Source organism: Pseudorca crassidens, chromosome 20 (assembly GCF_039906515.1).
Source record: "Pseudorca crassidens isolate mPseCra1 chromosome 20, mPseCra1.hap1, whole genome shotgun sequence".
NCBI classification, from domain to species: domain Eukaryota; kingdom Metazoa; phylum Chordata; class Mammalia; order Artiodactyla; family Delphinidae; genus Pseudorca; species Pseudorca crassidens.
The window spans coordinates 35,199,758-35,226,644 of NC_090315.1; the positions used below are offsets into that span (position 1 = coordinate 35,199,758).

At 40.1% G+C, this 26,887-nt stretch overlaps 1 protein-coding gene across 2 annotated transcripts in view; it reads left to right on the forward strand.

The window, feature by feature from the left end:
- Positions 1-26,887, forward strand: part of RSPRY1 (ring finger and SPRY domain containing 1) — a 46,595-nt gene that overhangs the window by 15,094 nt on the left and 4,614 nt on the right. For both annotated transcript variants that reach the window (XM_067718875.1, XM_067718876.1), the window contains exons 3-14: positions 3,856-3,908; positions 4,597-4,709; positions 5,998-6,124; positions 6,922-6,980; positions 8,877-8,943; positions 9,882-10,013; positions 10,916-11,031; positions 12,206-12,349; positions 17,038-17,149; positions 21,799-21,901; positions 22,259-22,411; positions 25,945-26,049. In XM_067718875.1, coding sequence (XP_067574976.1) covers positions 3,856-3,908; positions 4,597-4,709; positions 5,998-6,124; positions 6,922-6,980; positions 8,877-8,943; positions 9,882-10,013; positions 10,916-11,031; positions 12,206-12,349; positions 17,038-17,149; positions 21,799-21,901; positions 22,259-22,411; positions 25,945-26,049 — 1,284 coding nt within the window. The remainder of the gene's footprint in view (positions 1-3,855; positions 3,909-4,596; positions 4,710-5,997; positions 6,125-6,921; positions 6,981-8,876; positions 8,944-9,881; positions 10,014-10,915; positions 11,032-12,205; positions 12,350-17,037; positions 17,150-21,798; positions 21,902-22,258; positions 22,412-25,944; positions 26,050-26,887) is intronic.

Here is a 26,887-nt window from a genome sequence, read left to right on the forward strand (position 1 = left end):
ACCCGTTTTGTTTTCCCCTCTGCTTTGTCTAAGTACGAAATCCCAGATTGAATAACAGTGAAATTAAAGGGCATTGTTCAAGTTGAAAAAAATATTTTAACTTAACCCTATAGCACAGTAGTTAGGAGTAAGTTTTAGAAGCATGGTGGACAAAGGTTCAAATTCTAGGCCAGCCCCTTAACTAGCTACATGACATTGAGTAAATTACTTCTTTTAAGCCTCAGATTCCTCATCTATAAAAGGAGAATAATACCTTTCTTACAAGGATTATCATGATAAAATATATATAAAGCATCTAGTACGGTGCCTTGCATGTAACAATTGCTCAATAGAAGACAGTATTTTTTTAAAAGTTCTATCTGGGTTCTTTTTGCTTCAGGGTCAGCTAGTATATATTTAAGTATCTAAATATTTGATAATCACATTTATAAAAACACAGTTTTGTTTATTCCTGAGAAAGTATAGCATAAAGCAAGGTATACCTGTGCATATTATTCTGAGGTATTTTTTTTTTCCTCATAGAAATAAATTTATATTGCATATTTTTCTATCTGCCATAGAGCATGCTGGGGGAAGGTAGTTCTTACAAATATTCACCATAACCAATTCAGAAAGGCCTCCCTAAGTTTACTAAAACCTGCCTTTGAAGTAGTTCTGGTACCTGAATTAATTTAATGTAATCTTTATATGTTTGTGGGAAATATCTGTTGAATATAAATCTATGCCATTTACATCCTCTAAATTCAAGCAAGGGTCTAGAAGCTGTTATGTAAAGTTTCTTCACAGTGACATTTAAAACGTGCTGTGAAATTGTAATGAAAAGTTGTCCTTCCCAAGTAAGGAAGTAAACCACAGCAGTGTTACTTAAGCCCATTGGAAAAACAGGTACAGAATAGACTTTGCTGTATTTTTTAAAAGGGTGATTAAGAGAGTGTGGGGGCAAAGCAGAAGGAGCTTTAATTCCAAGCATCAGGAAAATATTACAAATTATAAGAAAACTTGTTGCTAAAGCACGTAATCCACTTATGTGAGGCAAGTAGTGTACACTTGAATAACAGCCTAACTTTTACCTTAAACCTGTTTGTACTGAATTATAGTTAAAACTCTTCTGAGAATGGAAAAATTAGGCAGATGCAGAGCAAGTATGAAGGGACATGTTGGAAAATATAATGGCAAAACGGGGTTCAGACAGTTTGTAAACATAGTTACATAGCTTATTTTTTTAAAACTGCTAAAGAAAAGAATTTCTTAACCTGCGAAGTTTATAAGGCTATTAAAACTAAACATAAAAGACAGGACAGATGGGCTTAGTAAGAATATATGTAAAAGGGTGTATGCAGATATCACAATTATAAAATGACCTATATTTATTGTTCTCCTCTCTCGTTGTTACTTAGGAGAGGATGACCTTGATTTGAGAGGACAGTACAGTTCTTAATGGCATAGTGAGAGACCTGCTATAGGAAATACACTTGAAATACACTTATTTTAAAATCATTTTGAAGTTTGATTATTTGCTTTTTTTTTTTTTGGTAGTAACTTTACCCTCAGATTGCTAATGGTATTAATGTTATTCACATGACTTTGGAATTTTAATTTGCAGGCTCCTCCTGATGGAAGTTTTTTTCCTCACTCTGTGTGTGTGTGTGTGTGTGTGTGTGTGTGTGTGTGTTCCCTGTCTTTTTCTCCCTTTCTCTCTGTCACCTTTGTTGTCTCCATCTGGGTCTCAGGGACCTTCAGTCCACAGCTGAACCTAAAAGTGGTGGTTCTGAGTTCCCATCCTACTGTAAGAAGCCCAGGTCCTGCTGCATGGCTTTCTCTGCCTTTTTCTGTCACCAGAGACTTGCAGGTTTATACCGGTTGCAGCTTAGATTATCATTCAGAGCTCTGCAACTCCTTTCACTGAGAGCAGTACCCTGTTCCCACTTTATTTGGTGAGTCTGCTCCATCACTTGCACCGGTGGGGTTTTGGTCCCCATTACCTGCCTTGCAGGCATAAAGCTCCTGGACCTCTGTCTAGTTCTTGACCCAGAGCCCAGTAGTCTTATGACTTTAGCTTTTGTCTTCCACCAGAAGTTTCTGCTCTATTTCTGTTCCACAAAGAATTTTATCTTGTTTTTTTGAATGTAGGGATGTGTATGTCCTTTAAGTGTGTCTGTATAGAATTCAGGTGCTCATATTCGTTATTGGTCACTGATCTTGTCATATTTTTATTCGTTTGCCCTTCTTCCCTAATCCCATTGTCCTTTTTACCACCCACCTCCAAATATCAGTAGGTAATCATTCTACTGAATTTAAGGTATGTTCTTCCAATATGCCTGGCATATGTTTGTTTATGTCTGTATAGGAAGTTTATAAATATTGTTTTGTGTATGATTTTTAAATTTTACATAACAGAGAAGTCTGTTTGGTTTTAACTTCTCTCAACATTATATTTGAGACCTATGTTGCTGTATATAAAGCTACAACTGCTTCTGACTGCTACAGAGTATTCCTTTGTATGCTCAAAAGTACTATATTTTGTTATCATATAATCTGGTGACAGTCACTTAGGTCACTACTTCTAAATTTTTTGATCCTACAAATAGCATTGCAGCAAATAACCTCATATGCACCTGTGTAATAACTTCTCTAGCATTGTTGAGTATATGCATACTTAATTTCATTATTGCCAGATTGCCCCAGAGCAACGTTTGTATCCGTTAGTTATATCATTTAAGACAATTCTTTTAAATAAGAATTTTCCCTTATTATGAAAAGGCACAGGATGTGTCAAACACAGGCACCTAATGAGTACCTGAAATGAATTTAGTAATTCGCATATTGCAAGGTTATTCTGAGGATTAAAAGATTGAAGACAATCATTTTTGTTTTTGTTTTTTTTCACAGTGAAACAGAGAGCCACGATATGTAAACAAATAAGCAGTGAATATACTCCTTAAATAATTAGATTATCATTGTTTGATGGGAAATATTTCATTCATTATTAAAAGTTCCCCTAGGGGCCCTGGTGGCGCAGTGGATGAGAGTCCGCCTGACAATGTAGGGGACACGGGTTCGTGCCCTGGTCTGGTCTGGGAAGATCCCACATGCCGCGGAGCGGCTGGGCCCGTTAGCCATGGCCGCTGAGCCTGCGTGTCCGGAGCCTGTGTTCCGCAATAGGAGAGGCCACAACAGTAAGAGGCCCACATACAGCAAAAAAAAAAAAAAAAGGTTCCCCTAAAGCACCTCTTTGGATTCCTGAGATCACAGTTTGAAAGTCCACTGAATTAAGGGGAAAATGCCATTTTAGAGCAGTGACTAGAAGATTAAGTAGCTTAAGTTTGGTTTCTTTTTCTTCTAACACCATTTTATGAAGTTTAAGCACATAGTGATATTTACCAGAAGAACACTTAAAAATGAAGATGTTACATAGGCCCTTGCTTCTGTAAGTCCTCATTTGGGATTGTCATCTCCATTCCTGGTGATTCTTTGAGGTACATGTGAGGAAGATGATGTTGTCCTCCCTGGCTTGTCTCTATTGGCATTGGGCCACTAGAGGTAAAGCTGAAAGTGGGCTCTGGGCTCCAGTATTAGTCCCATGCTTTGACTTCAGGCTACATGGTGGTCCTTTCATGTGCCCTTTTGCCCATTTTATTTGTGGGCCATCATAGATAGTAACCTTGGAAATGAGCACACGTGGTGTGCGTTTGTCCTTATAGATTATAGCTCTGGTTGTCTCCTCCATCTCTTTCTCTACGCTCACTAATGTACATTTCTTTCTCTTCCTACCCCCACACTTCCAGTTTGAACTTTTATTTGAAATTGTCATGTCTCATTTCTTCAAGTTTGATGTCTTGAATGTTTGTTTTTCAGTGATCAGGAACCTCCCTATTCAATGATTACATTGCACGAAATGGCAGAAACAGGTATTTTTAAAGTTTTTTAAAATACTTCCTAATTAATGATCATGAAGAAGTGTAGCCACTTTTTTTTTTTTTAATAAAAGACTTCAAAAATACTTAACACATATGATGAAGAAAAAAACCCCTAGTCTATGGAAATTTTCTTGTATAAGGACAATAATTAATAAGCACTGTATTATATCCTGAGTATATGCTGCATATTTCAGTAATGGTTTTATCTCACTAAAATTATTAAAATAAAATTATTTTTGGCATTGACAGATCTTCGACTATAACTCTTCTAGAATGGGGAGGATAATTTTTTTGTCCCTCAATTTCCTAAATGTCATTCTGAAAATAGAGCCAACTGTTTCAGATACTTAATCTTCTCAGTTAACTCCTATGTCATAAATAAGATGCTGGAAACTATTTAATCATAATTTGAGAACCCAGAACCATAGCTTAAATGTTGTTCAAATAAAGATACCCCCAAATCACCAGACTCCTGTAAGTTAGGATTCTTTGTCTCTACTGTGATGACTAGCAGTTGATGACCATGTCCATGCCAAATACTAGCTGCTTAAAAGCTATAGGATGTTTCCGTTTTCCAAGAGTGTTTCTATTTTAATGTGAAGTCATCTTGTGTTGTAAGTTATATATTCACATTTTTAAAATATGGCTCCATCGTATAATCTTCTTGATTTGCTCCTAGATGAAGGATGGTTGGACGTTGTCCAGTCTTTAATTAGAGTTATTCCATTGGAAGATCCACTGGGACCAGCTGTTATAACATTATTACTAGATGAATGTCCATTGCCCACTAAAGTAAGTTAATACTTATCTTTTATGAAACTGACATCTCCGCTTAAACACAGGATGAATGACCACAAAGAACATTTGATATAATACATTTCTTTTTATATATTTTGGGTCTGTTTTATTTAATGTTAATTTCATTATGTAAACTTGTTTTTTATTACTAACAAATTGCTACATCCTCTTTCTGTCAATAGCTTACTCTAAAACTTTAGTTTAAAATTTTAAAAATGTTAAAATTGGAAGCATTTATATCTGAAATGGCAATCTTTGAAACTAGAAAAGAATGTTCAGTTGCTGAGCTGATTTTCTTCTCTCTCTCCAAACAATTTCCTCATAACAAAAGTTTTTTAAACATTTTCTATTAAGAGAAAACACTGTTATACCAAAAGTACTTTTGAGTCTTAAACATATTAAATATCGGCATAACTTTGATTATCCCTTATGTAGACTGAAAGTATCTAACTTTCATTGCCTTATTCCATATGGTCTATGGAATCCTTTTTTTAAAATTTTGGATTCTGGCATCTTTCATTTGTTTAAAGCCTCAGACATTTGGGCCTAACATGGAAAACATGGACAGAGGGAAAAGTCTTTGGCCTTGTCACTGGTGAATTGACCTTTGCCTAGTCTTTTAAAGTCTTTGCCTTTAAAATTCTGGTGATATTTGTTCTTGATTGATAAAAAAAAATTTTGTAAGAAACTCTTTACTTTAGTATCACTAGGCCCTATTGTTATCAATCATACTGGCATTTGGGTGGACTTAGTCTGTTTAACGACTCGAGTATATAGCATATATTTGATACAACTGGTACATTTTGAATGAAATGGAATCTAGCAATTCATTTAAGAAAACTTTCAGGTTGATCAAATAATATTTCTCATCAATAATGGTATCCTGGGCTTCCCTGGTGGCGCAGTGGTTGAGAGTCCGCCTGCCGATGCAGGGGACACAGGTTCGTGCCCCGGTCTGGGAGGATCCCACATACCGCGGAGCAGCTAGGCCTGTGAGCCTTGGCCGCGGAGCCTGTGTGTCCAGAGCCTGTGCTCCGCAACAGGAGAGGCCACACAGTGAGAGGCCCGTGTACCGCAAAAAACAAAAATAAATAAGTAAATAAATAAATAAAATAAAAATTAAAAAAATAATGGTATCCTGTGACTATTTTGTATCATTTTTGTATGGTCATTCTGAGTTGATTTAACACATGGTTATTGCTTTTGTGTCAAAGAATTACCTTGAGGAAAAAAAACCTAAGTAATACATTTATCAAATCCATTTGTACATTTTTGTTTTTAGGATGCACTCCAGAAATTGACTGAAATTCTCAACTTAAATGGAGAAGTAGCTTGCCAGGACTCAGGTCATCCTGCCAAACACAGGAACACATCTGCAGTCCTAGGCTGCTTGGCTGAGAAACTAGCAGGTAACTCTGGGAAGCTCCATCAAGGAAGATCTTAAGTTGTTTAACATCAAGGGGAAGATGGCACTGCAGGTCTTTGATCAAACCTGCTTTACCACAAAGACGTGTCTCTAAAAAAATAAAATAAAATTGAGCAGCAGGGTCTAACTGGAAAAAAATTACTCAAGGCCACAGAGGTAAATGCAAACTAATTTAGCTTTGAGGACTTTCAGAGGGAAATTTAAAAGAAAAAGTTTTCCTTATTTGCTTTAAAATTAAAAATAAGAGAAAAGGCTAAGCTCATAAGATAAAGATTGTATGTAATATGTAATATACATATACACACACTTTATAAAGTTTAGCTAGGCAATAGAGACATATTTGGTAGGGGAGGAAGAAAAGGAACTTTAAATTGGAGCAATTCCTGAGAAGACAAGCAGATTTTTTACTTGTCTGTGAATGTTACCCATTTTACGAAAGTTAACATCAAAGTATAGGTGAATAACCCAGCTAGTTGCATCATTTATGGTGGAAGAAACAATGGATTAGAAATCAAAACATGGGTATTGGTTCAACCTCTACCATGTGCTCCCCAAGTGCCCTGGAGTAAGTCACTTCAGGAGTGTGTCTCAGGAGTGGGCTCAGTTGCTCAACTGTGAAATGGGGATAGTACTATTCCCTGCCTTAAGCAGGAGGTTTGAATAAGATAATGCACATGAGAGTACTTTGTAAAAGAGCTCTACAATTTTATTGGTATTAGTTACAAATTCAAAATAATGTAACACATTTAATTATATCCAGTGTTTGTTGTATTCATCTAGGTCCTGCAAGTATAGGTTTACTTAGCCCAGGAATACTGGAATATTTGCTACAGTGTCTGGTAAGTGAGACATCAAAGCTAGTTATTCTTAGTCATCTAGAATTGTGCATTTTTCTAAAATTGCCCACTTAGCCACTGGCACAGAGAATGGAATCAGCTATAAATTTTATTTGCAGGTGTTTCCTGAGTGTTTATCTATTCCTTCCTGTGTTTAAAAAAAAGTAAGGGCAGGATAGGAATTTATTGCAAGCAAAAACAGCTGAGTTGGTCTGGTTTTAAATTTAGTCATAAGATAGGTGCTATGATTGGCTTTTTTTGTGTGCGTCCTTAGAGTCTGCCAAATGGTAGTAGGAACCTCCGCAGTGGAAACAGAATTACACGGCATTCCAACAGGAAACTGTGAGGTCAGATTCCCAGTGTATATAAATCTCTGCTCCTCCATCCCCCCCACCATTACTGCTCTTAAAACTATTGTTGAGTATTTGATATATCGTCTGTGCAGCTTGTGGTTTGCCAAGGCTGTGCTATCGGATCTCTCACACTGCTTGACTGCAGTCTTGACTGGTCTATGTTTTTTAAAGTTATTTTTCAGGCCTACTGTGCGTTGGCCTTATTTCAAAATCTGAAAGACCCTTTTTTTCAGGACCTATATGATATGTACTTAAAACACTTAACACTATGCTAAGTAAGCACTGTAGGGATACAGAAGTAGTCTAACAGTCCTTTGCCCTCAAGCAGTTTCCTGGTTAGGGGAACAAAACTACTCAGACAAGATAATTAGCCTCCATTTTATGACAGGATACGATCAAGGGCAAAATAGCTTCCTTCGGACCAAGTGCCAAGGGTTCTGAGAAGGTGGTTGGGAGGTGGGAGAAACGGGTGGAGGGGGCTGGGAGTCATGGGAGGCAGACTTCCTGATGAAGGTGGGACCTCAGCTGGGTCACACCACAGGGCTAGGATTTGTTTGTGCACACAGGAGGAAGAAATGGGTTTCTTAGCTAAGGGCACATCACCGGCAGAAGCCCAGAGCCAGAAATGGCCATGTTCCCAGCATATTACAGAGAATTATCTGATCAGAAGACAGTGTTCAGAGACAGGAGGACATAGACTTAGTAGCCAGGTGGGGAGGGCTCAGGGCCTGAAAAACCAGACAGAGGGAATGAGGATGGATGTGGCAAGAAGCAGGGTGCTAAACAGGCTTTGCAGCAGGGAAGGGCAATGGTTACATGAGCTCTGCAGAACCCAGTTGGGCACCAGAAAAGTGAGTGGAAATCATCTGTTGTTCTAGAGCTCTTTTGCAGGCACCTAGCATAGCTGTGGGGAAGGATGGCTGTGAGAAGATATGATGTTAAGCAGTTAGACCTTCCTTCAAATGTGAACACATGTGACATGAACTTAAATGTAACTGAAAGAGCTCACTTGTTGCTCTATCCCACCTACCATCAGCATTTGTAGAATTCCTTTCAGAGAACAGGTTGAAAATGAAGCCATAAGTTGTAAATTTCATTATTTATAAATTTGGAACTTGGTAGTGATGAATGGCTCCTTTTAGGGTTCTGAATAAAAAGCCATTTTTAGCTATATTTCTGGGCTTCTGTTTGGCTTGCTTAAAGGAATATAAGAATCAGCATGATTTTATTTAACAAAGCTTTAATATATAAATGATACTAAGTAAAATAACATAGTACATTTAATAAGATACTTTTGAAATTTCCATATCTATAAATGAACACGGTAACTTCAAGAAAATAATATAAGTTTTAAGAGACTCTATCTTGGTTTATTACTAACAATATTAGCAAATGGATAATCATGGACTTGAATGAGTAAAACTTCTCCTACTGCTCCAAAAAAAAAATCTAGCACACATTGGGTCAGAAGAGGAAATTGATAACTTGCCATCTCTGCAGGGCAATGATTTTTTTTTTTTTTTTTTTACCTTTTGTTGTCTTTCAGAAATTACAGTCCCACCCCACAGTCATGCTTTTTGCACTTATCGCACTGGAAAAGTTTGCACAGACAAGTAGGTATAGTGACTTCTTACATTAATGATCTATATCGCTTGTTAAAAATCTTATTTTTCATAGTTACTGGATGAGCTGATGCTTTTGAACCCCATCAAACATGCATACATTCTGGGGAATTCCCTGGTGGCCTGGTGGTTAGGATTCTGGGCGTTCACTGCCGTGGCCCCAGGTTCAGTCCCCGGTTGGGGAACTAAGATCCCTCAAGCCGTGTGGCACAGCCAAATAAATAGATAAGAAGCATGCATACGTTCTGATTTGTCTGGGTAAACATCTCAAAGCCAGTAAGATGTAACAGTGACAAAGGCAAGAGTTTTCTCACCTAAAGAATCAAAACTTAATGGTTCTGAAGAACCTCGGGGCAGGACAGGAATAAAGACGCAGATGTAGAGAATGGACTTGAGGACACGGGGAGGGGGAAGGGTAAGCTGGGACGAAGTGAGAGAGTGGCATGGACATATATACACTACCAAATGTAAAACAGATAGCTAGTGGGAAGCAGCCACATAACACAGGGAGATCAGCTTGATGCTTTGTGACCACCTAGAGGGGTGGGATAGGGAGGGTGGGAGGGAGACGCAAGAGGGAGGGGATATGGGGATATATGTATACGTATAGCTGATTCACTTTGTTATACAGCAGAAACTGACACACCATTGTAAAGCAATTATACTCCAATAAAGATGTTAAAAAAGAAATATATATATATATATATATATAAAGAATCAAAACTTGGTGACCGTGATTACCCACTTTTTATAGCTAAAAATTTAGTGATCATATTGCTACTTTCTAGAAAATAGAGCTCTTGGGCTTTGTCATTATTATAGTTTCCAGGTTCTCTAATTGTCTCTCCTCACTCTTTCCCTCCATTAATCTACCCAGCAAATCATCCTACTCTTTCATGGTTAATTTAAGGTTTATGTCTTCCCAACAGGTGAAAATAAATTGACTATATCTGAATCCAGTATTAGTGAGCGGCTTGTCACGTTAGAGTCCTGGGCTGATGATCCTGATTATCTGAAACGTCAAGTTGGTTTCTGTGCCCAGTGGAGCTTAGACAATCTCTGTAAGTAGGAGTTGTCCTGTATTAAAATGCCTGTTTTCATTTCCAAATCCACTTCTTAAATAGGATCACAGGTCTTTATTTTGTGACAGTGAGTGTGAGTTTTTCCATATAAGGTCCTCTACTGGTGGGTTGGCTATATTCTAGCAGTAAAGTAAAGAGTCTAGGGACTCTTCAGACTATTAGATGGAATGCTTCTAATTGCAGCACTCTCCTGTTCAAAAGCTTTTACTGGTCCCCTGTTTCCTCCTGCATCTAGGCCATTAATCAGATGCTACTGTCTAATCAACTCTTTCCAACACAAACTCTTCTCACTGTCCTACAAGCAGTTCCCAATCATTCCTACCCCTGGGCATGTTCCCCTCACTTGGAATTCCCTCTTTACTCTTCTCTTTGTCCCAACTTTGCTCTTCAAAACTCAAGTCATGTCTTACCTATACCGTGAGAGTTGCTCCCAACTTTTCTTTTTCTCCTCCAAGAGCTGCAAGAACTAAAACTATATTACTGCTCTATCCTCACTCCCCCTCCCACAGGTAGCACTGTGCGAAAGCACAGTTGGACATGTGACCCCTCTGCTCCCACTGCAGCATTATGGAGTAGCTCAGTGCCCAGCCTGTGTAGTGCCAGTTAAAGAATAATTCTGAAAAAGTACCATTTGGATTTTGCTGCATGCAAAATAATGACTATAGGGAACAGAAATATAAACCTAGCAGTGCTGCTTTTACTAGCATTTGCTTAATTAATCTTCATATGGCAGTGTAGCAGCAAAGTTAAGGTTATAAGTCTATCAATTCTGCCATTTATGAGCACCTCCACTTCTTAACTAGAATGGCAACTAGCGATGACAGTAGCTTTTTTCTCCACAACAGCCTGCCTTAGAAATGTGCCCACTTTTTCTTTTGCAGTTTTAAAAGAAGGTAGGCAGCTGACCTATGAGAAAGTGGACTTGAATAGCATTAAGGCCATGCTAAATAGCAACGATGTCAGTGAGTACCTGAAGATCTCGCCTCATGGCTTGGAGGTAAAGCTTCCATAGATGGACCATTCTGGGGAGAAAATCTTGTCCTCATTTTCCTGCCCTGGTTCTGAACAAAAGCAATCCTTGCAAAATAGATGGAAATTTTCTACATACGCAAAGAGTGTTTAGAGGTAGAAGTGGTGGGAGAGAGCGTGTTTGGGATATTATTTATTCTTTCATATCTAACATGGTCCTATACATATAGTACATGCTATAATGTTTATTGACTGGTTTAAATATGTCTGATTTTCATCTCTGCCATTTTATGCAGTTAAAGGTACAAAGACTAGTGTTTCTAAAAGAGGCCCTTCCTTTTTTTGTTGTTGTTTTTTTTTGTTGTTTTTTTTTGCGGTATGCGGGCCTCTTACTGTTGTGGCCTCTCCCGTTGCGGAGTACAGGCTCCGGACGCACAGGCCCAGCGGCCACGGCCCACGGACCCAGCCGCTCCGTGGCACGTGGGATCTTCCCGGACCGGGGCACGAACCCGTGTCCCCTGCATTGGCAGGCGAACTCTCAACCACTGCGCCACCAGGGAAGCCCGGCCCTTCCTTTTTTTAAATCCCTGCATAACCAATTGTATTCAGTCTAGAGCTTCACCTTCTCCCTTTATGTTGAAAATGTTGCTGATTTGGGGGTGAAGGTTAATGAAAGAGCTGCTTATATACAGGAAGGTACCGTTAGGCACTAGACATGTCAAGATTAAAGAGCCGTTGAAGAATGGCTGCAAATAGGTTCTTTGATCTTACATCTTTTTGCCAAATGCTTTATGTAGTTTTCTGCTTCAGATTATTTTTAGGTACTCCATCTAATACACTTCAATATCCTTCTCTCCCTCATCTCCCTCCCTAACAAGTACAATGTTTATGCATTTGGAAAAGATTCTACTATAAGAGCAAAGCTCTGTAAGTACTTAAAAATGAAGCCAGTAGCCTTCACTAATTCTTACTTTGAGGTCTTCCAATCCTTTCAATCTGGAACTCCCTGGAAATTAAACTATAAAATAGAGTGTCCTTCCTTCGGTTTTATACTTTTTGTCACTGAGAATGCACAGGGAAGAAGACAGTAGTCCACCAGGAGCTTTAATGAGGAAGAATAGATTCTACCTTCTGAGCCGTTGGTTATCTCTGGTGGTCTTCAGGCATTGATGGTGGACTGCCATGCTCTTTGATTTTGCCAGGCTCGCTGTGATGCCTCTTCTTTTGAAAGTGTGCGCTGCACCTTTTGTGTGGATGCTGGGGTGTGGTACTACGAAGTAACAGTGGTCACTTCTGGTGTCATGCAGATCGGCTGGGCCACACGAGACAGCAAGTTTCTCAATCATGTGAGTACCTTGGAGACCTGTGTGGATGAGAGCAGCAGCAGTTTTTTTGGCGAGTGGGTGGCGGAGACTCATTTTTCAGATAGTTTTGCACAATAATCGTTCCTTGGGCTGAATCACATGGTGCCAAATCCCTAACAGTGGTTTTCTAAACTGATTTAGAAATAGGAAAACACAGGTGAAATTGCCCGTCAGCTGTTTTTTTCCCCTCAAGTTTTAAGTTCATGTTAATCTTCCACCCAGAGTTTAGATGTGCTCTTTTTCCTCTTTTTTTTTTTAATTAATTAATTTATTTTGTTTTTGGCTGCATTGGGTCTTTGTTGCTGCGCGTGGGCTTTTCTCTAGTTGCAGCGGGGGGGCGCTACTCTTCGTTGGGGTGGCTCCTCTTGCTGTGGAGCACAGGCTCTAGGTGTGTGGGCTTCAGTAGTTGTGGCACACGGGCTTCAGTAGTTGTGGCGCACAGGCTTCAATAGTTGTGGCTCGCAGGCTGTAGAGCGCAGGCTCAGTAGCTGTGGTGCGCAGGCTTAGTTGCTCCACGGCATGTGGGATCTTCCCAGACCAGGGCTTGAACCCGTGTCCCCTGCACTGGCAGGCGGATTCTTGACCACTGTGCCACCAGGGAAGCCCCTCTTTTTCTTTTTAGGCTCTGCTCCAGCCCCAGCCACATGTTTGGCTCAGTTTTTATATTGGGTCCAGTGATGGTTTTTACCTTGCGTTTAAGCTTTAGAAACTTCGTAGGAATTCTGTTCCTTTCATAAAATACTAAATGTTGTCTTGACTCCTCTTACTTTTACCTTATAATTAGTAGGCACATTTGTTTTCAGTATTCAGTATTTATCTTTTGCTAGACAAAGCTGTAATTTATAAGGGAAAATTAAGTCCACTAGAGGAAGCAGAATTGGGCTGCCTCTACCTGGGTGTGAGAGGTTGGGGTTCTTCGCTTTCCTACGAATGTTAATTTCTTGTCACTTTATACCCTTCTAATGCCCAACCCAATCGGCTTTCCTCTCATAGTCATATTATAAGCTGTTTGGAATTAATCCAGTTTTGATCAGGAATATTTTGTGGACATATGATTTTTACCCTTTGAGCTGGGAAAAGTCCCTTAGATTTTTTTTTTTTATGTTAATCTAAATAATAGCCTCCCATCCCATACAGCTAGTTTCTAAAGTGCCCTTTCAACAAGGCTGTACAGCATCCTGGAATTGTTCATGGCATTTTACTAAACTCCTTGCTGGAAAGAGACAAATTGGAGGAAGAGGGCCCAGGGAGAGGTCAGGTCTGGATTTTTGTCCAGGATGGAAAACTGGACCCCAGTCTGCCATTGCTTTGTTGGGAACCTTCCCTGATGCGGCGCCTCCTAGTCCTCTAGGCCTTAATTAAAACCTGGAAGAATGGGGCTTTTTTGTGACACCATGTAGTCAGAAGTAAGTGGGTCTGGAGAACGATGCCAGTTAGTCTTTTAGTGCCCAACTTGGGCACTAATTTAAAGAAGACAGTATCAGTTACACTGACAGCCTGCCCCAAATGATGTCCTCAAGAGGATTTTTTAGGAGTTAAAAAAAAAATCTTAATTTCCAGAGCACCTTCATTTTAGAGCCTATCATCCGATTCCCACAACAGTTTTTACTGTCACAGTTTCCATTTCACAGATGAGAAAACTGAGACTAAGACTGGGACAAAAAGAAACTAGGACTAGAATTCAGTCCCCTTCCTATTCTACAATAGTTGTGTTCTTTGCATTTGAAAATTGAGAGAGTCTCAGAGAAGTCGCTAGTCTCATTTGGAAGTAAAGATTTGTTTGGGAACTAGAAGAAATGTGGAATCCTCTCGGGAGAAAGCTTCGATATAAAATGTGCCTCTCCTAATTTGGCAGCACACTACAGGTCTGAGTGTAGTATATTTGAGACTGAATGTTGCAGATTGTTTTTTTTTAGTGGCCAATAAAGCTGGATCATTTTATCTGATGGGTGAAACTAATTTCTGCCATATAGTTGCAAAAACTTCGGCTTCTCAAGTTAAGAGGCTTAACATACTATCTTCCTACCCTCCAGATTGCTTGATAGACTTAATTTCTTTCTTTAAAAAACAAAAATGAAACATTTTTCCCTGATTCAAGTACTGGTTGGTGAAGTCTGATGTATCTTTCCCCAAATGTAGGATTTTAATGATGTTGCCATACTTACAACTTTGCTTCACATGGACATTGTTCTGGTGATTCTGAATCCTTTTGCCTGTACAGATAGGGTGTGGTTTTATGGAATAAGTCATTCCTAGAATACATGCAGTTTCTAAAACTTTGAAGTCTGTTCATAGACTTATTTTAACTCCTACTGCTTGGGCTTCGGTTTTGAAAAGATGGTCAAAGTGTTGGGCTTGGACATAGATCATTAATCTGAGAAGCTAAAGGATAGTTCTTGTTCAGGTCACTTAGAGAATAGTTATCTTGTATATATTTATGGGGGTTTAGGAGGAGCAAGTCTCCAAGGGTGCATTTTGACTTATCTAAAATATCTTTTGCCTTTTCATGAGCATCTGCCATGTGACAGGTCTTTCACATACTCATCTCTAATCTTTTTGAGAGTTTGGGAAGGTATTATTCTCCCATTTAGAGATGAGAATGAAGTTCAAAGAAATTAATTTAGAAACTTGCCCAAAGTCACCTAGCCTCCAACTGCTGGCGAAGAATTCAAACCCTGGTCAAGGCAGCCCGTGCTTCTTTCCCTGTTGAAGCCTCTTGCCATGGAGAAAATGACTCTGCTATCTTAAACAGAAAAAGAATGACTTGGAAGCCTATTGGGAGCTCCCAGACTATTGAGGGGTTTGAGAACCAGACAGGCTCCAAGGCAGCATCAGAGGCCAAGACACAGGAAGTACAACAGCCAGTGTTTTAGGGACTAGGATGCCAACACTGCTGCCACAAAGGTCCTAACCATTCCTCCATGTGGGGTCACAGACACTAGGTGTCTGATGGGAGGGTCCGGTTGGCCAAGGTCACATCTTACCCCTCCATCTCCAGAGCAGGAGGCAGGACATTGTATCTTCATTACATTTCCCATAGCAGGAAGTAGTAGGGATACTGGACAGCAGAAGAAAGGATGGTGTCCACCACATAGGGAAGGAGTCAATATATTCTGTAAACAACAAACTGTGGATAAATGCTTTTTTGTTGTTTGTTTTTATTAATGTTGCCATTACTAAAGTATACGTGACCAGAACATACAGATCAAAATAATCACCCCAAGTACCAAGCTAGCTACACTGTTCTCTCATTTGTCTGCCTCAGCTGATGGAGACCATAGTTATAGTTCCGCTGGGAATGTTTTCACGTTGAAAGAGGGTGTAGTACATCTGGACTGCTCTTTGGTATGTGAGCTCAAAGGGCTTTTTAAAGTGTATCTCTGCTTAGCAGAGGCACCTACTTCTTAGCCTGTAGAAGTTGATCTGTGGTTAAAACGATTAGAGTTTCCCCTCTGTCTCCAAATGCCACATTACTGTGAAATTCATCCAGGCATAGAAGACATTGCATGGTAAAGTCTGCTCTTAACCAATTCTTGGTGGCTGGGAATCTTCTAGGAATTTCTTTCAAGTGTTCAGTGGAGGACTTCCTAGGACATTAGAAAGGAAAGATAGAAAAGAATTGCTTGCCTTTTGCCTATGCCCCAACACTCCACAAATAAAAAGTAAGTTTTTACTTATTTGTTCAGGCTTTGAAAGGAATAGCAAGGTGTTTTTTCTAATAGACTGGTGAATATCTTCTCGGCCTTAGGCTGAGAACTTATGCAAGCTCATTTAACTCTTGAGTAGTCTGAATAGTGCATTCAGAAGCTAATTCAGAAGCCTCACTTTGGAGAACACTCATCTGAATTCAGTATGTTGTGGTCCGAGTAGTCAAGAAGCATCTTGGAGCCCTTTTTCCAATCTATCTCCTCACTGCATTGTCGCATAGAATAAGCAGACCATCACCAGGATCTGAGATCTTACTTGGATTCAGCCCACATTTTCAATGCCTTTCTCCACTATAATCTTTCACCATTGAGCCTTAAAGATAGCAGTTGTCAGATCTGCATGTTTCCTCTGTATTTTCTATTTTCTTCTTATAAGTGCTCAAAATAATTTCTTAAGATCCCACCTCCCCTTTTATGTTAACAATAAAATAATTGTGAAATAATTAAAAGGCAGGAACTAATAAAAGAAGCTGCCAAGGACCTGTGTGATGTTCAGATATCTCAGAATACCTGTTAGCTGATTACCCACTATAACCTTCTGTTGTCTCCAGTTTTGAAATCTCTGAGCATGTGGGTGTTTTGAAGTGTACTACATGAAAGAAAGGTGTTTGCCCACACCAGCCTTGGAATCAGAAAATTCCAGGGTCCAAACTTGACTTTTTTAGTAACATGTCCTTGGGCAAGCTGGTTGACTTCTCTGAGCCTTATTTCCTCTTAAGATGGAATATAATACCACCAGCCTTAAGGTGGTTCATGAGAATTAAATGAACTAACAGATGTGAAACTTGGGAAAAATTTGTTGGTGAAGTCACACTCTATTCTGACTCTATGTCAGAATTTTGGTATCTTCCAAGAACTGTAGCCTCTCTCCCTTCATCCAAAAAGCTTAGAATTCTAGCCACCAGGTTAATGGAACACAGCAGGCAGAACCTTGCTAATCTTCTGGGCCCTCTCTCCCTCCAGGAAGGCTACGGCATTGGGGACGACGAATACTCCTGTGCATACGATGGCTGCAGGCAGCTGATTTGGTACAACGCCAGAAGTAAGCCTCACCAACACCCCTGCTGGAAAGAAGGTATTCATTCCTCTTCATCATGAATTTATTAATTAGGTTAAGACATCTGGTTATGATGAGGCATTTATTATGTTAGGCTTTAAAATCTTTTAATGGAAAAAGAGTAAATGTGAAAAGGGATATTAGCTTTTGTATCCCCTACCATAGATGTGAACCGTACTCCTGATATTCACCTCTGATGGAGCCCTTCCTTTAGCAAAACATTTCAGACTATAAAATTCTTAATTTAGTGGGGAAATGATCATTTTAAGATTAATATGAATTCTAGTTTCCTCTCTGGGTATATGTCTTAAATCAAAGCAGCCGTGGAGATATTGAGGACACTGAAATTGTAATGCCAATAAAATAAGGTTATTTTCAGAGAATTGGCACTATTCAGTGGACACATTCCGGGGCTCTCTAGGGCAGCTTTTAAAGATGACTTGAGTACTGTTAGCCTCAAACACTTCTGCCCAGCCTCATTTCTCCAGACATCAGGCTCAGGATGCTGCAGGGCCAGGACTCTCAATCAAGGCTCTAGGATTTTAGCAAGAATATATCTTATCAACAGCATGATCTTTTTTGCCCAATTCAGTTTTTTTTCCCAACTGCTTTGCAATATTAAATGCCCTAGACCCATGAAAACATTTATTAATGAAAGATTCAAACAGCATAGTTAGAGCCACAGTTGATTTGTTAAACACTTACACCAAAAAATTTAAGGTGAGTGTTTACCCCCAACTAAATACAGTGAAAACAGGGCTTCCTTGCTTCAGCACCACTGCACCAGAGGGTAGTATTCTCAAGGGGCCTCCTGGTGCACTGCCTTGTTCTGAAGATATAGAGTCATATGGTAGGGGATGGAACCTCCGGAAAAATTTTATTCCCAGCATTGGAGCTAGATGGGGGATATAGCCCAGCTTCTTCTCCAAGCTGCCCTCTCTCTGTTTCCTGCCACAATCAGCATTATAGATGTAAACTGAATTTTCAGGCATGCTAAGAGAGCAGGAATTTGACCCTTGCTGTGAGGGGACAGCTTCTCAATTAACTAATAGTGTGGAAAGGAAAAAACCTGCAAAGCCCACATAAGCCCTCATTTTAAGGGTTTGCAGGTTAAAGGAACATAACACTTCTTCATTTTTTTAAAAAATACTTTTCTGATATTTTTTTGTTATCGTTATAAATTTATTTATTTTTGTCTGTGTTGGGTCTTCGTTGCTGCGCACAGGCTTTCTCTAGTTGCGGTGAGCGGGGGCTACTCTTCATTGCAGTGCGCGCAGCCTTCTCATTGTGGTGGCTCCTCTTGTTGCGGAGCACGGGCTCTAAGCACATGGGCTTCAGTAGTTGTGGCACGTGGGCTCAGTAGTTGTGGCTTGCGGGCTCTAGACCGCAGACTCAGTAGTTTGTGGCACACTGGTTTAGTTGCTCTGCAGCATGTGGGATCTTCCCTGACCAGAGATCGAACCCATGTCCCCTGCATTGGCAGGCGGATTCTTAACCACTGCGCCACCAGGGAAGTCCCAACACTTCTTCATTTAACAAAGCATTAAGATAGAGGTACTGTCTGCAAAGACTGTCTTGTTTGTTTTTTAAATGATTTTTTAAAAGATTTCTTAAGTTTATTATAAAATTTGGAAAATAGGGGTAAAAAGCAAATGAAACCAAAATCTCATGTAATTCCTCCATCCAGAGATTTCTTTAAAACACAATCTGGTGTGTATATATAGATATGTATTTTTTTTATTAATTTACCTTTAACATTTTTTTAAAATTTTTATTGGAGTATAGTTGATTTACAATGTTGTGTTAGTTTCAGATGTACAGCAAAGCAAATCAGTTATACATATACATATATCCACTCTTTTTTAGATTCTTTTCCCATATAGGCCATTAGAGAGTACTGAGTAGAGTTCCCTGTGCTATACAGTAGGTCCTTATTAGTTATCTATTTTATATATAGTAGTGTGTATGTGTCAATCCCAATCTCCCAATTTGTCCCTCCCCTGCCCTTACCCCCTGGTAACCATAAGTTTGTTTTCTACATCTATAACTCTATTTCTGTTTTGTAGATAAGTTCATTTGTACCCTTACTTTAGACTCCACATATAAGCGATATCGTGTGATATTTGTCTTTCTCTGTCTGACTTACATCACTCAGTATGACAATCTCTAGGTCCATCCATGTTGCTGCAAATGGCATTATTTCATTCTTTTTTATGGCTGAATAATATTACATTGTATATATGCACCACATCCTTTTTATCCATTCCTCTGTTGATGGACATTTAGGTTGTTTCCATGTCCTGACTACTGTAAATAGAGCTGCAGTGAACATTGGGATGCATGTATCTTCTCAAATTATGGTTTTCTCCTGATATATGCCCAGGAGTGGGATTGCTGGATCATATGGTAGCTCTATTTTTAGTTTTTTATAGAACCTCCATACCGTTCTTCATAGTGCCTGTACCAATTTACATTCCCACCAAAAGTGTAGGAAGATTCCCTTTTCTCCCCACCCTCTCCAACATTTATTGTTTGTATATTTTTTGATGATGGCCGTTCTAACTGGTGTGAGTTCTTACTTCATTGTAGTTTTGATTTGCATTTCTCTAATAATTAGTGATGTTGAGCTTTTTTTTTTTTTTTTTTTTTTGCGGTACGCGGGCCTCTCACTGTTTTGGCCTCTCCCGTTGCGGAGCACAGGCTCCGGATGCACAGGCTCAGCAGCCATGGCCAACGGGCCCAGCCGCTCCGCAGTATGTGGGATCATCCTGGACCGGGACAGAAACCCGTGTCCCCTGCATCGGCAGGCGGACTCTCAACCACTGCGCCACCAGGGAAGCCCAAAGCATCTTTTCATGTGCTTTTTAGCCATGTGTATGTCTTCTTTGGAGAAATGTCGATTTAGATCTTCCACCCATTTTTTAATTGGGTTGTTTTGTTTTTTTGATATTGAGCTGCACGAGCTGTTTGTATATTTCGGAGATTAATCCCTTGTTGATTGCTTTGTTTGCAAATATTTTCTCCCATTCTGAGGGTTGTCTTTTCATTTTGTTTATGGTTTCCTTTGCTGTGCAAGAGCTTTTAAGTTTAATTAGGTCCCATTTGTTTGTTTTTATTTTCATTACTCTAGGAGGTGGATCAAAAAAGATCTTGCTGCGATTTATGTGAAAAAGTGTTCTGCCCATGTTTTCCCCTAAGAGTTTTATAGTATCCGGCATTACATTTAGGTCTTTAATCCATTTTGAGTTTATTTTTGTGTATGGTGTATATTTTTTGTTGTTACACTTACTATGCCTTGAACAGCTTTCCAGGTTATTAAATAACATTGTTTTTAATGGCTTTTCAATATTCCATTATATAATAGTACTATATTAATCAATGCCTCAAGGTTGGAAGTTACATTTTTGCCTTTTAAAATTATTATTATAAAAAAATTATAAACCATTCTGGATTTTCTCAGGATAAATCCTTAGAAATGAATCTTCTCTGGCAAAGGGTATACAGAATTTCAAGGCTTTTGCCATATATTGCCAGATTTTCCTCCAGTACCACTGAGGGTCAATTTTTCTTGTCATTACTTTATAATTTCATGTATTTATCTTTGACTATTTATTTATTTTTATAAATTTATTTTTTATTTATTTATTTTTGGCTGCATTGGGTCTTTTTTGTTGCGTTCGGGCTTTCTCTAGTTGCAGTGAGCGGGAGCTACTCTTCATTGTGGTGCGTGCACTTCTCATTGCGATGGCTTCCCTGTTGCAGAGCAAAGGCTCTAGGCGTACAGGCTTCAGTAGTTGTGGCACGTGGGCTGTTCCCAAACCAGGGATCGAACCCATATCCCCTGTGTTGGCAGACAGATTCTTAACCACTGTGCCACCAGGGAAGTCCCTTTGACATTTTAAAAAGCAAAAACTTGGGCTTCCCTGGTGGCGCAGTGGTTGAGAGTCCGCCTGCTGATGCAGGGCACATGGGTTCGTGCCGTGGTCCGGGAGGATCCTACATGCCGCGGAGCGGCTGGACCCATGAGCCATGGCCGCTGGGACTGTGCGTCCGGAGCCTGTGCTCCGCGGCGGGAGAGGCCACAACAGTGAGAGGCCCATGTACCGCAAAAAAAAAAAAAAAAGCAAAAACTTTATGAGTGAATATGAATGCTTTAAAAAAAAAACATGTTTGGGGGCAGTTGTTATGTCAGACAGTTTAGTTTTGTTTTGTTTTTTTGGCTGTGCCTCACAGCTTGCAGGATCTTAGTTCCCAGACCAGGGATTGAACCCTTGCCCTCGGCAGTGAAAGCACAGAGTCCTAACCATTGGACTGCTGGGGAATTCCCTCTCAGAGAGTTTTAACTCTCACCAGAGAGGCAAAAAAGTTCATGATTTTGATCTTACCATATTTTACTGATCCCCAAATGCATATTTTCCCCACATTTTCACATCTTTGAAATTGGGATGCATCTTACAATTGATGACTTTTCATAGATTAATTGGCAGCATTTTCCTCTTAATGGTACATCCAAATATTGATGTAAATGGGTCAGATCAGTTGCAGAAGAAGCAAAAATGATGAATATGTTGAGTACAGGGCTATAAAAACAGACTTAATACAGTGACATTAAAACCCTGAGACAGCAGAATCTCCATATCCTAACAGTGTTTCACTTTATCCTCTAGGAGACACAGTAGGATTTCTGTTAGATTTGAATGAAAAGCAAATGATTTTCTTTTTAAATGGCAACCAGCTGCCTCCTGAGAAGCAAGTCTTTTCATCTACTGTGTAAGTACCTTCTCTCAGTCAAAAATTTGAGCAGATGCATGGAATGTACTTTTCTCCAGAAAAAAAACAAAACAAAAAAAACTTTGTCCGTTTATGTAGTCAGTTGTGATGAGAAATCACTGTATTTCAAGTAATTGGAGACCCATTTGATCTTACCTAAAACCCTCCCAGAGTTTGATATAGGAAAGTAAGAGCAGGATGTTCTCTGGTTCACAGTCCTGTCTAGGTTAATAAACAGAATGTCACCCTTCTTTCTGCTCGGGTATGACTTATTCCCATTTTCTGAACACCACTTTGTGTAAGAGCTTTACTTTGTTTTTATGAATTCTCTTGACCTCTGTTTATTTTTATTTGTAGATCTGGATTTTTTGCTGCAGCTAGTTTCATGTCATATCAACAATGTGAGTTCAATTTTGGAGCAAAACCATTCAAATATCCACCATCTGTGAAATTTAGCACTTTTAATGACTACGCCTTCCTAACAGCTGAAGAGAAAATCATTTTGCCTAGGTAAGGAATCTGCAGTCAAAGAGACCACACTGGCCATGGCATAGCCAGTGTTGGGCCTTTATGGTCTTAAAGGTATCTGTAACATAATGTTGTAATCCTAGCTCCTGTTCTGGCTCAAAACGCAGGTTTGTAACGAGCCCTTCTGCAGTGTACTTCACCTTGGACTCAGTGTCCCAAGGCTTGAGAGTGGCTCAGTCAGCAGTTTCCAGATGAACTAGAAAATGTCACACAGTGATGACAGCCCTGCAGTGGCAGAGCCTCCATAATATCTCAGGAACAGAAGGGCCACTTGTATCCCGGCTCAGAGATCTGAAGTTCATTCTTAGAACTTCCTTTCACCTTGTCTTGGTGCCTGACAGGGATTCTGAACTTCAGATTCCTCTTAGTGGAAGTGTGAAGTAACACCTTTCTCATCTGTCATGCCCCATCATTTTTTTTATGTAGCCTGTCTTCTTGGATGCGGCCCATAAACAAGTCTGCCTTCTCACACACGCCCTGAAAGGTACAATCCATCCATCTAAGAGTTCCCCTGGAGGCTGGCCTTGGTTAAAAGTGCTTCAGCATTTAGTTAACCACCCCTGCAGAATTAAACTTTCCAAAAGTCAGATGGCAGTAGGCGCCAACTGTCGGAAAGTCGTCTTTTATGGGCAGCTTCTCTTGGTACCACATCACTTTCGCGCCCAAAGTGCAGCCTGCCTTGAATAAGAACAGCAGTTACAAGCTCGGGCAGTCCTATAATACACTAGACTTTGCTTTTGTGACAGTGACACCAAGACAGGAGTTGTTGGAGACTGAGTGGCCTCCTTAATGCGAAAGGGTCCTTTTTTACTCATAGAAATAGTATTCTTTTCTGACTTCAGGGTAGGAGATCATGGTCCTGTTTCTATCTGGCATTTTGTAAATTGTTCTATATTGTAAATCCTCTCTGTCTCTATCTCTTCTTCTATTCATTCTTTTTTTTTCTTCTTAAACTTTTTATTATGGAAAACTTCAGATACACACAAAAGAAAAAAAAGAATAGTACAATAAAGCACCATGTACCCACCTCTCAGCTACAGAAGTCATCCACTCATGACCACCTGCTTCTCTTACAGTTTTCCCTCATCTCTGTTAATAGCTCCATTGTCATTCCAGTTTCCCGGGCCGTAATCCTAGAGTATCCTTGACAAGGCAGGGAATGATTTTCTGCCATTTCCACGACAGATCCCTCAGCAAATCCTGTGGGCTGTGCCTTCAGAATATATCCCAAATCCAACTACTTCTTATCCCTCTCCCTGCTACCACCATGGTTGAAGCCTCCATCATTTTCCACCTGGATTGTTCTTGCCCTGCCCTTAAACTGTAGTCTCCCTGTTCCTGCCTTAACTCCCTTCGGTCTATTCAGCACAGCCTCCAGAATGTTTTTGTTACAACATAAATCAGATCATGCACTTCTGTGCTGAAAAGACTCTAGTGGCTTCCTCTCACTTAAGGTAAAAGCTTAAATCCTCTATACGATTTGTCCCCTCCTCTCCTCCATTACTTCTCTGACCTCCGACCCTCTCCCATATGCTCCTGCTCTTTCAGCCATCCTGGCCTCCTTGCTGCTCCTGAAACATACCAGGTCTACTATTGTAGCCCCAGGGCCTTTGCACTAGAATGTTCTGCTGTCGCAATGCTTCTTGCTACTAGAATGTTCTGATGTGTGTTTTCCAGGACCACTGAGCAGTTAACTCAATTCTGACACTGTCTAACTGGAGATAGCATCAGATCCCACTGGTGAAGGACTCAGTCCTGCAAAGACTGCCCTTTTCTCCCACTTTAGCTGCCAGTCACAAGTCCAGGTTATGACCAAGTGGCTGTAAATTGGAGGCTCCCATGACCTCCTCCTTGGGTTTGATTAATTTGCTAGAGCTGCCACCACAGAACTCAGGAAAGCAGTTTACTTCTTACTAGGTTACCGGTTTATTAGAATAGTATATAACTCAGGAACAGGCTATCTGTGCATGCCAATCTCCCTGCCTCTCACTTGTTCACCAGCCCTGAAACTCTTTGAACCTTGTCCTTTTCGGTTGGTAGGGAGGCTTCATTACACAGGGCTGGTTCATTAAATCATTGGCCTTTGATGATGGAACTCAGTCTCCAGCCCACTTCCCATCCCAGGAGGTGGGGCAGAGGAGAGAGGAGGGAACTGAAAAGTTCCAACCTTCTAATCACCTGGTTGGTTCCCAGTCCCATCCTTAGGTACCTAGCGGGCTTTTTAAAAGCCGCCTCATTAACAGAACAAAAGACCTTTCTAGCTCTCTTAACTTATGAATCATCGAGGGTTTTAGGAATCTGTGCCAGGAATGCAGATGTAAACAAAATATATTTTTTATCATAAATCACAATTTCTCTCCAAGATGCCCGCAAGCTCACTCTCTCACTCCCTTCATGTCTTCACTTAAATGTCATCTTAGTGAGATTTTCCCTAGTTGCCGTATTTAAAATTATAACTCCCTGCCTCTCACATACACACTCCTTATTCTTCTCCCTGCTTTATTTTTCTTCACACTACTCATTAGCATTTAAAAATCTGCCTATCTTACTTTTTAATCTGATTTATTGTCTGTTTTCCCCCCACTGGAGTGTAAACTCTCTGAAGGCAGGGATATTTTTTTAGTCCTCTCTTCACTGCTGAATCTCCAAAGCTTGGAACAGTGCCTGGCACATAATAAGGCCTTATGTGAATTGAACGAATGTTTCCTGTTTCTCTTGGCCATCCATCAGGCTGTACCTTCAGCAGAGCAGTTCTGCATGTCTGCTTTTCCATTCCAAGCTGAGTGAAAGTATAATGCGAGGCTTCTAACCCAAGGTGTCTGGACTTCCAGGGTGGCTATGATGAGCTGTCATAAACACGTTGAAAATTGTGTGTGTGCATTTTTCTTGGGAAATGCTCTATGCGTTTCCTCAAACTCTTAGAGTGTGTGACTTAAAATGTTAAAATTTGCTGGTAGGGACTTCCCTGGTGGTCCAGTGGGTAAGATTCCGCACTCCCAATGCAGGGTTCGATCCCTGGTCAGGGAACTAGATCCTGCATGCATGGTGTAACCAAGAATTCCGAGTGCCGAAACTAAGACCCGGCACAGCCGAGATAGACAAGATAGATAGATAGATGATAGATAGATAGGTAAACAAAAAAATTTTTTTTAATTTGCTGGTAAAATAAAAAAAGCACTGGACTTAGAACCAAAAGACTTAAATTTGATTCCTGAATCTGTTTACTGTGTCTGACCCATACAAATCATTTCCTTGTCTGTGACCTTATGCAAATCATTTCCTGCCCCTTTCTTTGTAAAATGGGAATGACCATGCCTCCTTCATTCTCTATTTTAGAAAATCATTGAAAGATTGAAATGAGATGTCTTGTGTGAAAACCTTACTGAACAAAGCTTAGGGAATACATGGTAGACTCACATGTGCAGAGCATTTTCAAGGCACTTCGTATGCATCACTGCTAACAGGCCCCATTTATTTGTTGACAAAATGAGTTTCAAACTGTGTTTTCTACTCAGGCACAGGCGTCTTGCTCTGTTGAAGCAAGTTAGTATCCGGGAAAACTGCTGCTCCCTGTGTTGCGATGAGGTAGCAGACACACAATTGAAGCCATGTGGACACAGGTAAGAGGGTTTGTTTGGTCATTTCCTCTTTTGTACATTATATTAGACAAAGTTTCATCCTGTTCCTGAATTGCTTTTTACAGTGTTACCAGTTCCATAGCTGTTCATCAAGGTTTATAATATCCAAAGTGGGCTGAATGAGGAATTAGAGTTTGCCAAGTAGTACATGGCTGTCTTCCAGAAAGTACCTGAAATAGAAGAAGCTGCTTGATATGGAAGGCCTGTTTTTGTTTTACTTCATTTACTCAACACTATAGTTTAAACAGTTTTTATTCACAAAATGTAAAAGGTTTAATGCTAATTATGAGCCTCTTGGGAAATCCCTTTTAGTTTTAGAGCCTTCTCATTTACTTATTATTCACCCTCCTAAGCATTGAGATGGCAGCACCTCCCTGCCATCTAACCAAATTTCAGTTGTATGAGACAAGGGCAGCCTGGATCCTATAGAACAGAGTGTCTAAGACATCAGCAAGAGCAGCAAGTAAGACAGTCCCTAAAAAGGCCATCCCAACTAAGGTTAGAAAGGGGAAGAGGAGTTGGGCAGTGTGCTGGCCTTGGCCTGGCCCGGGCTTGTGTGCTGATTGTATATGAGCAATACCTATGCTGATGTTCCAGGCCAGCTCCCTGTAATTCATCACATCCCATACCCTGCCTTGCTCTTACTCTTGACATAGCTTTAGCTAGCAGGTCGCCTACGGGGCCAGAGCCTGGAGTGATGGACCCCAGTTTGTCTCCCCCAGGTCTGACTCAGCCTGAGCCCCTGACTCTGCCTCTGTACATTTGCCATCTTATTAAATGGGTTGTTATCTAATTGTCTGGTAAGGGACATACATGCAGT